The sequence below is a fragment of the Mytilus trossulus genome, chromosome 7 (assembly GCF_036588685.1).
Source record: "Mytilus trossulus isolate FHL-02 chromosome 7, PNRI_Mtr1.1.1.hap1, whole genome shotgun sequence".
NCBI lineage: Eukaryota > Metazoa > Mollusca > Bivalvia > Mytilida > Mytilidae > Mytilus > Mytilus trossulus.
Window position 1 is genome coordinate 11,147,227 of NC_086379.1, and position 16,827 is coordinate 11,164,053.

A 16,827-nucleotide genomic window follows, 5' to 3' on the forward strand; every position below is an offset into this window, starting at 1 on the left:
TGCGAAGAAGTCAATAAAAACCGACAAAAATTTAACTTTAGACTGCTAGTATTAGGCAAACGGAAATAATTTTGAAAAAAAAAATCAACGTCAGGACTTGGTACAGGTATGTTCCAAGAAATGTGGGTTTAATCTTGTTCTACTGTTTTATACCTTATCTTAACCCTTGTATGACTGTTGTTTATATCTCCGTAATATTGTAAAAATTAAGGAAAGTTATATTCTCGGATGTCTTTTACTTTAGCATTGTTTAGCGTAGGTGCTAAAATTAGGAGAAAAATACCAAAAAAGAAAAACATAAATCGACCGCAGTGAAACAGACAAAATTATAACAAAGTATTGAAACAAAAGAGACCGTCAACCTAACACTTCAAGACAAATTTCTTTTAGAAAATATATCGACTTAATAATTAAATATTAGAAGACATTGAATTATATAGTATATATTTGTAACACACACAGTAATGTACAAACCATTTTATCAAACAGTTGTTAGCATTTTACAGTTATTATATACATGTACATACACAATATACGCTTATGAATGGATGCCATAGATTTGTTTTTAAATACATGTATTCCAAATACTAAACTTTATTCTTTACTCAATTAGTCTGCTTAATGAAAGAAACAGGCAATGAAAGCATTTCTTTGATGTTCTCGTCAAAATTTAAACCGATAAAAGAAAATCATATTGTCCAGTTACCCATTCATCAAAATCACTAATTATCTTGATAGAAGATCATAAAAAACAACCATCATTTACTACACCATGTACACAATACACAATTTGTAAATGGTAAATTAATTTTAGATCTCCTCATTCCTAAAGAATCTTGGTTTTCCCTATCAAACATATCTCAATATCTCAATATCTCAGCATCGAATTTCACAAATATTAGCATTCATCAGAGTCGTTGCTATTGTGTCTTTTATCACGAACCAAACCAGTTCCTGCATTTGCCGATTCATCTACATACTCAGTCATGGTCTGCATCATTGACCCGTTCCTGAATTTCTCTGACATTGCAAAGGAGCGAACAGGATTTAAGCATGTCACGTATTTTTTCTTTATCCTCTTACATGGCCGACATGGACAGAAACAAAACGCTTCAATAAATCCTGAACGAAATCTGAAATTGAAAGACATGTGTTTTAAGATGAAAATTGTGCAATAAATTTTGTAAGATGTATTCATTATCACATTTACAAAATTATATCAAAGAACTGAAATGAGTGTATTAAAATATAGGTTGCAAATTATAACATATACAAGGAGATGCATTTTGCAAAACGGATAAGTGCTATTTTCGAAAATATTAAAAATATTCATAAGATTTCTGATAAAAAAAATCATAAAATCTGTTAAAAAAAAATCAACATTAGAATATCAATTCTGTTTCTAATCAGTACTTTCAAATTTATTTTGCAGAGGTTGGACCTGTTTGGTTTCCCTCACAGGGTCAATATTTGAACGTTGTTGATTGAACCGCTTTAGAAAGCCGTAATAACATAAGAAACTCCAAAATAATTTAAGATGATGAAATTATTATTCTGGGCTACATATTGCTATATAAACAATAATGTTAACGTTTCAAGGGTTTAAAAAAGTTTGAACCAAAATACATCTGCAACAGATTAATGCATCTTCATCGCAAAGACTATACAGAAAACTAAATTCAAATAGTATTTGGGTTTCAGTTAGGAACGTCCTTTTTAATAATTTTTGTTCATTTGGTATCACATCCAGAAATACGCTAACGTTTTTTATACACTAAAAACACTAGTCCATCTATCATGAATTGAATTTTTGAAAAACTAAGGCTGTTCTACCTCAGGAAGAGATTACATTAGCTGTATTTGGCAAAACTTTTAGGAATTTTGGGTCCTCAATGCTCTTCAACTTCGTACTATATTTGGCCTTTTAAACATTTTTTGATTCGAGAGTCACTGATGAGTCTTTTGTAGACGAAATGCGCGTATGGTGTAAATGTAAACTTTCAATCCTAGTATCTTTGATAAGTTTATTTGCAGTAACGATTGAGGGACATTTTGAAACAGAAAGTAATGTGAAATCATTCAAAAGATTTGTCCCTTACTGATTAAAATGAACAGAAGTGCGCAAAATGTGTGTATTGAAAGATAGAATACATTTTTGTATTCAAACAGGATAACAACCAAATGATCTATAACTATATAGACATAGTCTTCCTAACTTTATTTCACTATAGTCAAATACATTGTGTAAAGTATAAAGTGATGTGTTGCATCAAATTTCGACACTTTTATGAATAAATGTTTTACAATAACTTGACTTTAAATTTATATTGGTCAGACGCATTTAATTTCTAATGATTCTTTTTAAGTGAGTTTAAAAAAGTTACTGTCAACATAAATTGGTATCCTGCGAATCATTATGAATCCAAAATATACCTTTCATTCATCCAACAGTATATAATGGGGTTGTACATAGAGTTACTCATTGCTATCCAATAAATCACCAGATATATTTGTTGTACGTTTTCGGCCAACGTAATATCTGGAACTGATGATGCCAACAGAAAGTACAGATGATATGGTAACCAGCAGACACCAAACACAATCACCACAAAAATCATCATTTTTACAACCTGCAAAAAGAGATACACAAAAGTTGATTAAAGGCCAACAATATATCAAAACCATATATGTTTTGGTAAGGTTGTACAGTCTTTTATACAAACTGTTGTTTTGTTTTGTAATTTAATTAGAAAGTTAGTTTGACTCCCATGTGTTAGTTGCTTTATTATTAATTAATGATGATGGACACGTTAAACAAAGACCGAATTGATGTTGCAAGTAGCAAAAATACCATCATTACGGTTCACATATTCATTCTTACTTTTTCGTCCTCAATTATGCAATTAACAACCACATGCAACTCGAAAACGATACTGCGGGTGTCCTTATTATTCCGACACGTAATTGTGTATGTGAAATTCAAATTAAAAAGCAATCACTTTTGACGATTGCAGACAATCCTTTTAGGTGGTGGGGGAGAAAAGTCTTCGTAGTAATAGAAGAGCATCCCTATTACAAAATGTTTTAATGCGAAGAAATAAGCAGTAAATATATAGCAAGAAAAAAAAACTTTTCAATTGACACGAGAAACTAAACTTAATTTCGAGACCAGCAGTTCAAACTGTACCAACGTTGTACATATTCATAAATTTTCCATAACCTGTCCCATATTAGATGTGAGTTTTGATAAGTAGGTTACGAAATAAAACAATCATTAAATCACTTTAAACTTCTTGCCAGCTTAAAATAAAAGTGATAATAATACATAAATCACATAAATGTGAAAGAAATTACCCTTCGTTTGGACTGTATCCGGTCATACTGTAGTTGTGTATTTTCTCCAATCGCCCTATGACCCCACAATTCTTTACCAATTCTACTATAAGCTAATATCAGTATAGCCATCGGTATCACATAAGATACTATTATGATTACTACATTGTACCTAAAAAAATGAATAAAAAGTTGTATTAAAATTATAAACGGATAAGTCAACGGAGATTATGATCAAGTGCACTTTAAATTAAGACATAACTAGATAGTTTTTACAAATTTCAAATAAATTCATCATAGATATCAGGATTAAGATGTTGTACTGTTACGAAATGTGGCAATTTTCATGCAGTTTGCAGATTACGCTTAGCTTAGTGTAGGTGTAGAAACGAACTTCAATCGAAAGTAGATTATTTATTCTTTGATTTGATTTTACATTGTATTATATAGGATTTGTACCATGCATCTACACCACAAATATGTTTATTTTTTATTCTTTAATGAAGAGTCGTATTGAATTCGATTACTTATGACCCACTGCTGGTGACTACATTACGCAATTTGCACTTGGTCCATTTGGTGTATTGGACAATTCTACGAATGTATGTATATCATTAACAGTCAGACATAATAATAACAGAAAATCATTTTATATACTGACCAGAAATCAATTTTGCTTTCCGCAGGTGTTCCATCTGACCATACTGGCCCACAGGTTTTTTGTGTTATATTAGGGTACGTTATAAGTGTTCCATACATCAGGTTTGGCAAGGCTAGAGCTATAGATACTGTCCATATACACAAAATAGCAAGAACTACTCTTCGTGTTGGTCGTGGACGTAGAGGATGTATAATAGCCATGTACCTGAAACGACATAATATAATTAGAAAATATAAACAAATCGTTAATACATTCATGCGTCCGAAACGTTTTTCTTATCCCAGGCATATATTACCTAAGCCGTATTTGGCACAACCTTTTGGAATTTTGGATCATCAATGCTCTTCCAACTTTTTACTTGTATGGCTTAATAAATATTTTGATATGAGCGTCACTGATGAGTCTTGTGTAGACGAAACGCGCGTCTGACGTTCTCAATTATAATCCTGGTACCTTTGATAACTATAAACACCACTGGTTCCATACCAATGCTGGTTGACGTTTCGTCCCCGAGGGTATCACCAGCCCAGTAGTTAACACTTCGGTGTTGACATGAATATCAATGGTGTGGTTATTTTAACAAAGGTGTAGGTCCAGTAAGATCCCTTTTTAAACCCAAAATATAGCAGTTTTACAAAATTGTTATAATGTAAATTTTAGTTATTTATTGGACAGTAGAATGATTCTGCTACATAAATATGGGCTGTTTTTGACAATACAATGTACATATATCAGGCACTAGCACCATTAAGTCATGCTAAATACTGAAATCTTCTCAGTTCTAGCATTTTAGTTAAATTTTAAACGGTTTTCGTGTAAAACGAAAGTGGCCGCATTCGTGTTCATCCTTAATATTGAAATGTAAGTTGTATTTTATGACACATATATAAAGGTTGAGGACGAACACGGATGCGACCACTTTCATTTTTGACAAAAACCATCTGAAAAGAGACATTTTGTTGGCATATTTGGTAGATTTGTCATATTTGAGCTTGAATCGGATCGCTTTTAATGACTAAATCAACTAAAATCTTTCCCACAAACTAATTGATTCAAATGAAAAAGACACTTATATGTTTTAAAACTGGTGCAAATCATTCGTCATATGAACCTGAAATTCGTGGCCAAAATCGGTTCTCACCGAACCCACTCATTCCTGTTTACAAAACTTTAATTTTTTTTAAAAACTAAGGATTTTCTTATCCAAGGCATATATTACCTAAGCCGTATTTGGCACAACTTTTTGGAATTTTGAATCTTCAATGCTCTTCCAACTTTTTACTTGTTTGGCTTAATAAATATTTTGATATGAGCGTCACTGATGAGTGTTATGCAGACGAAACGCGCGTCTGGCGTACTAAATGATAATTCTGGTACCTTCGACAATTTTTTTTCTAGATTCACCTTCACCAGGAACGCTTAAAGCCAAATATTTGAAAGCCAAGGTTGTAAAAATCCTAAATAGATGAAAAGCTTCATTACCAAAAAAGGTCTAAAATAGTCAAAGAGTATTTGCTGTTAATTGTTTTCGTTTTTTGCATTTATTTACACTCGGAACCATGCAGGTCGTTATGAAGGTATTACTTAATGCACTTTAAATACGTTTTATATGTTCAAACTAATGTATTGCATAGTCAAAGTAGATAGAGGAGTAAGGTAGTTTTAGATTATCCACAAAGAAGCTTAAGTAAATATAAATGTCCTTCTTGCATGCATAGTATCTGATGATAGTATATTAATATATTTTAATTCATTTTGTATCTTTTTAGATTACATTATCCTTAATGATTTGCTAAAATGAAAGGATGAACTTATTATATTGCCAGAGTTAACCCGAGGCAATGAAACAGCTATATCTAATTAAAAGTTCTTTAAATAATAATCATATTAATTATATGATACTTAAAATTTTGATATATTGGATAATGCTGGCATTGGAAATACAGCATTTTGATATATCACTGAAATAAATCACAATGTACTTCCTAAATACTCTATCAAAACAAATAAGAACTGTTTTTAAATGCCATCTGTACTATGTTTTACAATAATTTGGCAGTGGTTATTTATACTTGCAGCTGCCAGATACATTTGAACCTTTTATTAAAGTTCATCTAATTCATTAAAGTATCCAATCAATACACTTTTCCTCCGTTGTGTATATTTATATCACATGTTTTTGGTCTTTTTTTTCAAAATCACTCAGTTGAATAGTCAACAAGTGTGACCCTTGCATTCTACTAAGGCGTGTCATGTACTTTTAATGTTGTTTAAGCTGCAGAAAAAAATTTTAATGATGAAATTTCGATTAAAACTATAATTGCTTCTTTATTTCAAAAGAGAGGTGTCTATGTCAAGAAGTACAGTTAAAGTTATTCATTACATCCACCGAGCTACAGAAAGAACAAGATAAAATACACAAACAAATAGTGTTGTCATTGCAACCATATCGTGTCGCACTTCCCAATTCCCCATTCCAATTGTCTTCATTTTGTCTACAGAGAGGTATTGCAAGATGACAAAAGCTAAGAGTCATGTGTTTTTTATACATATAAATCAAATCTAAAAAAAAAATGGTGTATGCATGTATCCTATATTTGGTCTTAATGTTACCAATAATCTACAAATTTCATTAGATAAATAAGCATTTCGACATTTGTATAAACAGCTAGATTTATTACGTTTTTAAAACGTATGGAAATACTGAATATTTGTTTTCCAATTAAGTGGCGACCTGTTGTCTGATCTATGGTCGGGTTGTTGTCGCTTTGACACATTCCCCATATCCTTTCCCAATTTTATTGTTCAACTAGGGAAGGTTTTTATTTACTAACCTATAGCCATTAAGTACATAATATTAGTACCATCGGGAAAAAAAAATAAACAGAGGGAGGCAAAGCATGCATTAATCCCTGAATAAAATGGTCAAACACGGAGTTTTGTTCGAAACGCTACAAATCATGTACTATCTTGTTAAATATTGTTAATGTATTTTTGCAGTCATTTTTTATCAATGGATTTATCAATGCTTTTTTCTATTTTGCATTGCTTAAGTGTCGTCGGTTACTGTTATAATTAAGTCATTGTACTTTTGCAACTTTTTATCAACAATAATTTATTGACTTTAACAGACATTGTCATTATAAGATCTCGTAACTCTACCAGAAGAGAGGTCACGTACTTCAGTACACTTTAAATACCCCCTTTTAATCAACTAAGACAATATATGAAACGTTCACGCTTATCATTAAAATAACTAAATATAATATGACAAATTTTAAAACACTTGTTAAATTATAAAACAATATAATAATTATGCTCTTGCAATTTAGATGAAAAAAATACTTTATTTTTTTCAGGAACATTTCTTTTACTTACTTGCTATGCACCGACTTTATTTGTTTTTCAACATACTGATCTATCGCTAAATATAGTGCCAATTTGCCTTTTACTTCCTTATAATTGGTCCTATTATATTAATTGCAGATGCAATACTGTTTCTTTCATGTTATGTTGTCATTATAGTCATTTTACTGGTATATTTAACATTGCCATAAAAGTGCGAGGTTCGATTAGTCACAAAACCAGGTTTAACAAACCATGTTTACTTGAAATATCCTGTACAAATTCAGGAACATGGTAATTGTTATCTTTTAACTAGTGTATGCGTGTGTTTCATTGTTGTTTGTTTTTTGTTACACTTTTAAAAGTGTTTCAGTTGTTTCGTTGTTTACCTCTTACAGTTGGTGTGTTTCTCTCGGTTTTAGTTTGTAACCCGGATTTATTTTCTCTCATTCGACTTATGACTTTTGAACAGCAGTATACTACTGTTGCCTTAATTTATCGCGGGGTCACTTTGACAAAGAATATATATATAGATTATTCGTGATCTTCACAAGTAATATGGTCCCAAATTTCTTGTCAGTGTTTATCACCGGGTCCATAGGGCGATGGACTATGAAAGGGAATTCGAGTTCATAAACAATGTGAAGCCAAAGTACCAATATCACTGTACCAAGTCAGGAATATGACAGTTGTTATCCATTCGTTTTTGATGTGTTTGGACTTTTGCTTTTGCCTTTCGATTTCGGACTTTCCTTTTTGAATTTTCCTCGGAGTTCAGTATTTTTGTGTTTTTACAGTTATATAATACTGGAGTGTCTTGATTTCAACATTGAAAACCATTCAGATCTTTGTGTTTGGTCACATGGTATAATAGCCTATCAAATTGCAGGGTTAACTTGAAAAATTAATGCCAGTCCAATATTATCATATAGAAGTGCTCTCAAATCAAAGCTGTATCAAGCAGAATACTCAGTTGATGTTGTCGACAATGGCAAGTTATAAGGAACAGTCAACAAAAAACAGACTACGCCATGAACTAAAATAAGAGCGAAAATTTATTGAACTTATACTTGAGCAATGTTTTATTACTTTCACCATTAAATTATTGTTTTTTTTAATTTTTAGCATGACCAGATGTGGACAAAATGTCATGAAATTGTTTTTGACGATTGTTTGTTGTTCTGCCTGATTCATAGAAACAATTTTGAAACCTTAGTACAAATACAAATGCCATAAGCATTCAGATCTAAATCATTCCCCTTTGAACATTAATTATGTAAATTCTGTTCTTAATTTTCTAATCAGCATCATAATTGATTACACTCTAGATGATTTACTTTCATGTTAATCTCTTCCTGACGGTTGTTTTCAACACATTTTGTTCAGTACCCATTAAAAGTGAAAGAGTGATCAATCACGCCTGTTATATATTACCTAACACTTTTATCAGTAGTTATAAAAACACGGATACCGTTAATGACCCCACTGATAAGAAGTTAAGTGAAATTCGTGTGAAGTCAAAAGCTAAATTTGTAAGTCGCCACCATTTAACTATCGCCTATTGTCATAGTCATCATCAGCTAATGTACTCAGTATATTGACGACATGCTGGTAAAAAGAGGAAGCTTACAGACGAATTATCACTGAATGTATGTCACAACATAATAGTTTTCAATCCATCGCCAAAATATTTACAGTATACATATGTTTTTACCACGAACCACTATGAATATGAAGAAATCACACAAAAGGTACAAGTTATTACAGCAAAGACGCGTTTTTTATATATAAGGCTCACCAATAACGCTCGAACAATATATACATAACTGATGTCGTCGCTCTTTTTCAAGAATTATTCGTTTGGAATTTGTAAAGATTGAAATACGATACATGTATGTATTGTTCTCTCTGTTGAATACTTGACATTCATTCCTAAAATTTGCTAGCGTGCATCACAATTGATCTTAACAATTATCAATGTATAACACTGACAATTTGTTTGTTTGATTGATATTATAGTTGAATTATTGGAAATCTTAAATGTTCAGTTTATAAACTCTTATGATATTGAAACTCCATAAAGGTTTCAGTCACTTAAATTCGGTCCTATGTGTAAAATAAATCCAGGTGAAATTGTCCATTACCATATTCACAGGCGCTGACAGCAATTATTTTTATGCATTAAACCGAAACTTGATAACAATCCAATTATATTATGTTTTATGTAAATGCATAACTGCAATGCTGTCTTATGTGTCTGTTATATTTCAATGTCATTTTAATTGGTGATCTCTTCTTCTTTCTTAATAGATTTTAAATTAAGAAATGCACAATTTACGTAAAAAATTACGAACCCTTTGAACTAAAATGCAGAGGAATGCCTCTTGAGAATTTATCAACGTTGAAGTATTACATCTTTTATCTGATCATTTTTGATGATAATGCACTTGCTTCACATTTCATGAAATATGCTTTTATTAAAAGAAAGTACTTCTTACAAATCCTACATACCATCATAACATTATACACGTGTAACACGTGTAACGCAAATTATGAAAATACTATTTTTCTTCTTCCATGTACGTTAAAATAGAAAAAACGCACTTTAAAAAAATCAAAGACGATATTTCACAAGACAATGGTTTATGTTATGCGTTGTTAGCATGTTTCTAATAATGATTTATTGTGATGAATTTATAATGCACATTTTAGGCCAATTTATAACAGTTTATTATTTAAGTGCCTACACTGTATGGTACAACATTTATATATTGTAAAAAACGGTAGCTATATTAAATTACCACAAACAAATAATTGTATGAAAAAGTTTTCTTGCACCATTCTCAATTCAAGTGAAAATGGATAACCGCTTTTAAAATGGAGTCAATTGAATCGCGTGCTACCTTTGCAACTATTGCTCTAAGTTCCGTAAACTTTTTCATTTACCATGTTTACAACATATAACTATTTTTGCTTGCAAATTATCGGAGTTATTCATATCCAGACATAAAACAAACCCATCATTTTATTGTTCATTATGACATTGCTTTAATTTAAGCTACAGTTATTTGTCGTTTCCATATATAGAAATATCTCGTGACTAAACTTTCCTGTTTTCAAAATGGAAATATATCTATTTTTGAGCAAACGATTTAAAAATACCTGTATAGATTCCGCTTCAATTTGTTTTCAAAGGTAAACGTATTAATTGAAATCATTACAGACAAATAGCTAAACCCGTTATCGTGAAGTAATCTACTGATAATCGCAGTTTTATTATACTGATGTATATATACTCTTTTTATACTGGAATACGGTGCTAGACAATATATGAAAAGAGAAAAAGACAAAAATACTTGGACAATGACAATTCGATTTAGCATTCACGAGTACAAAATTCTCCATGACTGTGTTAAATAGAAAAGAGAATGGAAATGGGGAATGTGACTACAACCCGACCAAAGAATATAAAAAAAAAGCCGAAGGCCGCCAATGGGTCTTCAGCACAGCGATAAATTCCCACTCGCGGACGCGGACGTCAGCTGGCCCCTAACATAATGTATACAATGTACTAGTTCAGTGAAAATGCTCCTAAATGTATAATTTATTAGATATTCAAAGTGGACAAGATTGCAAACAAAATACGGTACAAAGCTGGGTTTACAAAATGTTCGACTAAACTTCTTATAAACGTCTAAATATCAATATATCAACAGTTTAAGAACGATTTGTAATATAAAAAATATTGAAAACAACACGTTATTAATTTCTTGCGTCCGAAGCGCTTTTCTGGATTTACCTTCATCAGGAACGCCCAAAGCCAAACATTTGAAATCCGAAGATGTATAAGTACCGAAACCGTTGAAGAGCTGTATGTCAAAAATACCTAAAATAAATAGCCAAATTCATCTAAAGCCAACTTTGCCTGAGGGAGTTGAAACCTTAGTTTCTTAATAATTTATAAATTTATAAACGGACAATTTTAGAAAAGTTTGTTTAATCATGTCAGTACCGAAATACTGACTACTGAGCTGATGATACCCTCGGGGACTACACAGTAACTGTCACCCTTACAGTTTTACTCAGAAGTGGATCCTTAAATATTCAATTGGAATTGAAGTGAAGTATCTTAAATATAGAACCATTTTAGTAGTCTGTCATCAATTAATATATAGAATTGAGAATGGAAACGGGGAATACGTCAAAAAGACACCAACTCCACCAAAGAGCAGAAAATACCCCGAGGCCAAAATGGGTCTTCAATGCAGCGAGAAAATCCAGTACCCCGAAGCGGGCGTCGGCTCTCTCTATTCAATAATAATATAACTACACTTTGTTTTCTGAATTGAGTTTCATTTATTCTAAATATTAGCATACGTTTTACAACACAGATAGTCTCCTTTTTTCGGAAGGACAAACAAAATTACAAAACCAAACGCTACACAAAAATAGAATGATCATTGTGTAATACCTACATCACAAACATTATTTGAAACTAATCAGAGATATATATTTTCTATACAAATTGTTGCTTTTAAATCTGAAACTCATGCGGAGAATCATATATTATTTAAAGAAACACAGTATGAATGTTGTAATATCGTATCTTAATTGAAATGTAAAAGTCTATACTAGAGCGAAATATCATACTGAATTTAAGATCGTTTGAATCAAGGATAAATCTCTAGTAATGCCGAATGAATTTAAAGTCTTAAAAGATCTTGAAGTCTTAATTTCATATGCCAACAAACAAGTTTCCGAATCGTTAAAACAGTTGATGATTTTAAGATTGTATAAATGTAGATTTTACTCATGTTTTCGTTATTTGTTACATATATCAATGAATGAATTAAGAACTTTCTTTTGTACTGTTTGTTAATGTACAGTCGGTTGTGTACCTTTGCTTTCCACTGATATTGGAGTTCAGATCTCAAAAATGATTACAACACACCACTTGTTGTGCATATGCTAGTCCGTAGTACGGAACTGATTATATCGGTGTTTCTCTGTTAATAGTAAATGTTCCGTTGACAGATCTTTAAAAGAGGAGCAAATTAAAGATATCAGAAGGACATTCACACTCATAGATGGATTTAAGAGATAGACATACAAAAAATGAATATTACACATATGACACATCATAGAAAACTAAACAATAAGCAACATGAACCCCACCAAAAATTGGGTGATATTATGTGCCCCGGAAGTTTAAGCAGATCCTGCTCAACACGTGGCACCCGTCGTGTTGCTCGTGTTATTACATTGTATTAATGCGGAAAAAGTCTCATAATTTCTGAACTTTTATAGACTTTGAGCGATCAGAGCTTGGCATAGTAAATAGACACTTTTAGCGAGAGATTACTGTAACCTTAACGTATACCCCGAAATATTCATAGACATCTATATTCAAAACGGAATTGTCAATTTCAAAAACAAAATAATTGTCAAAAATTTGGTCTGATATTACCAATAATGAAAGTAATTGTTTTCAGAAAGAATCAATTTTTGTTCTCAGTTTTCTCTGCTTACGCTAAATTTTAAAATAAAAAAAGTATTTTTAAATGTATGTCATTATCTTTTGTAAAAGGCATTTGATCAGAATTTTCTTTTTGTCTTCCAGAATCAGAATTTCCCAATAGTCTACCAGAATTAGAATATGAGATTAATAACTTAAATGTGTGTCACCAACTAAATGATTAATCTACCGGCAAAGGAGACTTCAAACAACTGGCCATACAATAAAAAAATATGGCAAATTATGATTGCCCATGAGACATGATCACTCCATCAGAGACTAAGTGATGTCAAAGTTGCCATTGCTTGACTCAGGATAATGAGATGTGACAGAGTATAACTAAAAACTGAACCTTTAGATATGGTCGTTAAATCGTTGGTTGTTTAACGTCCAGTGGCAAATATTTCATGCATGTTTATGACGAGAACAAATTAACAATACATACATAAGGTAGGTCCTGTAATAGAAACAGACCTGGTGAAGTTGAGGGCCATTTAGTGTGACTCTAAGTTATATATATGGTGAAACTTACTTATTTTCAAATGCTTCTTATAATATAAAAAAAGAAGATGTGGTATGATTGCCAATGAGACACCTGTCCAGAACAGACCAAAATGACACAAACATTAACAAGTTACTATAGGTCACCGTACGGCCTTCAATAATGAATGCATTATGTGTACAATACCAATTAATTTTTAGTAGAAAACAAATAGTATGAGAGCAAATTAGAAGTGTATGATATTGTATTGTGTTCTATTTTAATACTTATTCAAAAAGTCATTTAATTTCGTGATAAACAAATTTACCTTTCAAATCATTCATAATAAAAAAAATCTCTATATCTCAATATAATCAAGAATGGAATGTATATCTCTACTTGGCAGTAAAATGCACATTTAATGAACTGAAAAATATACTAGTATTAGACGAAAGCCATTGAAGTTTAAACTATTGCTTAATGAACTCGGAAATAACTAACAAACATAATAAAGGCCATAGCCATTATTGATGGCTTGTATCAGTGAACATATTAAGATGTGACATAGGACTGGTCAAAATAACGAGATTTTTTTGTCTTAATGAAGTGTTTTTGTTCTGACCAAATGTCTAAATTTTCAATCAATGGTCGGATATTGCTGATATTTCTGGGAACGTTTTACATCCTTGAAAATAAGTCTTATTCTATACATTCAAGATAAAATCTGATAATTATTGACCAATTTCGTAGAAAAAATCAGGCTAAGCATGTCCATAGGGCAGTCACCGCAATAGGGACGCCGTAAGAGAACCGGTTTATTATAGGGGTTACAAAATAACTATGGTGTCGGGAGGATTGTAAATTGGGTGTTTAGGAAATTGAAGAAACAATGTTTTAGAATAAAATATTGTAATCTCATCATTTGAATTTTATGATATATTTAATAAACAGTATAATTTTCTAACAGCTTCAACAAACCACTGAAGATTGTTACAATCATTGCAAAGAAGTAAAGTAAAGAGATATCATGTATCATGTATTTATTATAAATCTATATATTTCAGGACGGAACATACATGTAATTGTCATTTTACATCCAGCAATTATTAATACATGTACAAATGTACATGTACATGTATAAAGATATTTTGTATACGAATTATGTATTTTTTATTTATTTCACTTTTTATATTCCCGAGCGAAGAAATCGTGTTGACTATTATCGGTACATGTACATCATAAACTATTATAAACCTCTGGTCGGGATTTTCAATAAAACATGTTGCAATTTCTATACGTTAAATGGACATGCAAGTTCTTAAAAGGAAACACAGTGACTTCTGAGTGTACTCTTTGGTTAAATGTCCACTTTTACAATTATTACCAATCATTTTATTGATGATTTATTTTTCGCTTCATTCAGATTATTTTCAAAAGTGTCTACTTGATGTGAAGTAACTAACAATAAACAACAATTAATTATGTTCTTGGAAGTTTAATGGAAACATTGCTACTATGTGAACACAAATGTTTTGGTTTGCTTTAAGTCAAACAAAAATTCAATTATCTTTATTATTTCAGCAATAGAGCCCTGCCAAGTATGATCAGTTAACTCTAGCAGTAATCAGTATACCATTATTGTGTAAAAATATCTTAATTTTCTTGTCACTCTATTTTGTTAACGTTTTTTTCTGAAATAACCATGAAATTAGAGGTAGTTACAATTTTTTCATCAATGTTTTCTTTGAATTTTCCACTTTTCTGATTTTTTGTCAAAACCGATTGAAGAAAAATTACCAAAACAAGGAGGTGTATGCTAAAATTTAATTTACTAGTACTAGTTTGCTTTTCAATGCTTAACTATAATTTTATTGCATTTCATGTGTTATAGATTAGATGAAAGTTGGGAATTATTTATGTCAAAATCGACATATTTAAGAACATTTGAGTATCCCCATCGACGTCGTTATAGCTCACATGTTTGTCAGTGATAGCTATGAGGTTTTTTAAAGTAGCATTAACTAGTTTCTGGCTTGTTCTGTACATACCAGTCGTGCTTGACAAACATGTTCTGTATTTATATAAAATAATCGGTTTATAAAATCGAAACAGATTTGGCAATGAAATTAAACCAGTAGAGCAAATACAAAATACTCCTAGGCAATTAAACGTATCATTTTGTATAAAATATAAATCTTGTTTTTGTTCCCTATAGCACTTTGTAAATGTGTATGATAATAAATTATATTAATATATGTCAAAATAATGAATTGTGTGAAAAATATTTTACGGTTAAGAAATAACAATATACATACCTATCTATTGCGATCGCCATAAGTGTCAGGACACTTGCAACTACTGTACAAATAGATATAAACATAGTAAATTTGCACCATATATTTCCGTACCACCAATCCTGGTACATGAGAAAAGTTGAAGTGAACAATGTGTTCAGAATTGAAATCAAAGCATCAGCTACTGCTAAGTTGACTAAGAAATAATTTGTCACGGTCCTCATACGTTTGTGCGCCAAAACTATCCATATTACAACTAAATTGCCCACTGCTGCCACCAGAATAAGAATTATAAATGCCGTTATGAAAAGAAATTGTTGCCACCACGGAAGCCAAAACATATTTCCATACTCAGTGTGGTTCAACATTGCTTGGTTAGTGATATTAGCCATAGTTTGTTCAAGTTCGTTTACGGAGGTTGCTGGATTAAAACTTTAAAATAGAAATTTCTGCATTTCTTGTGATACTATGCACATGTGTGGCTTCTGGCTTACTTTCCAATAAACGTTCGATAGACGCACTGATGACGGAAAGTGTTATTATAGTTTTTAAGTCTAATACTATTTCCTTCAGTCAAATGTTATGTAAAATATGTTTAATGATATATAAATAAATGCCTTAAGAAGGAATAACGTGTTTTAAATCTAAATTCATATGTTCATGCTGAAGAGGTGATGTTTTCTAATTTCTTCTCTCAATATATAATAAATGTATCTTTTTCACTCGTCTTCCAATTAGCAAACATCTGTAGCTCTGTATCTTGTATACTAAACACGCTAATTAAGTGTTACTTATCTATATACATTGAGAGACAAATAAAAATACCTCCAGCGACAGTAAAATACAATTGAACTGGTAATAGAAAGTCTTCACAGCAGAGCATTAGCTTATAAAACCACTTGCTACTTTGAGCAGATTGATTGTTTCGTTTCACAGATTTACCAATCAGATAGAAGGGTTTCATATACCGATAAGAATTAGCCTCCAAAACGATAATGCGTTCATCATTTGGTTAAAGATCAACTGATTTCGAGTAATAGATCCATTGATCACTACTATAATTGTTCACGAGGTTCAGAATGATAAACATGGCTTTTTTGTACAATATTCCATTAATTCAGAAATGTATTAGTCATATGTATATTCTTATTAAATATATAAAATTGCCTTTATTTGTATTTTTTGACGGGAAATTAAT

General features: G+C 31.2%; 1 protein-coding gene across 1 annotated transcript; it reads right to left on the minus strand.

Moving 5' to 3' along the window:
• Positions 1–427: 427 nt before the first annotated feature.
• LOC134726820 (tachykinin-like peptides receptor 99D) lies at positions 428–16,488 on the minus strand. Its single transcript, XM_063591229.1, has 5 exons — positions 15,651–16,488; positions 3,995–4,198; positions 3,355–3,505; positions 2,434–2,630; positions 428–1,133 (listed from the first exon to the last, which is right to left on the minus strand). The coding sequence occupies exons 1-5, from the start codon at positions 16,019–16,021 to the stop codon at positions 899–901; spliced, it is 1,158 nt and encodes a 385-aa protein (XP_063447299.1). The 5' UTR covers positions 16,022–16,488; the 3' UTR covers positions 428–898.
• Between the last annotated feature and the right edge of the window lie 339 nt (positions 16,489–16,827).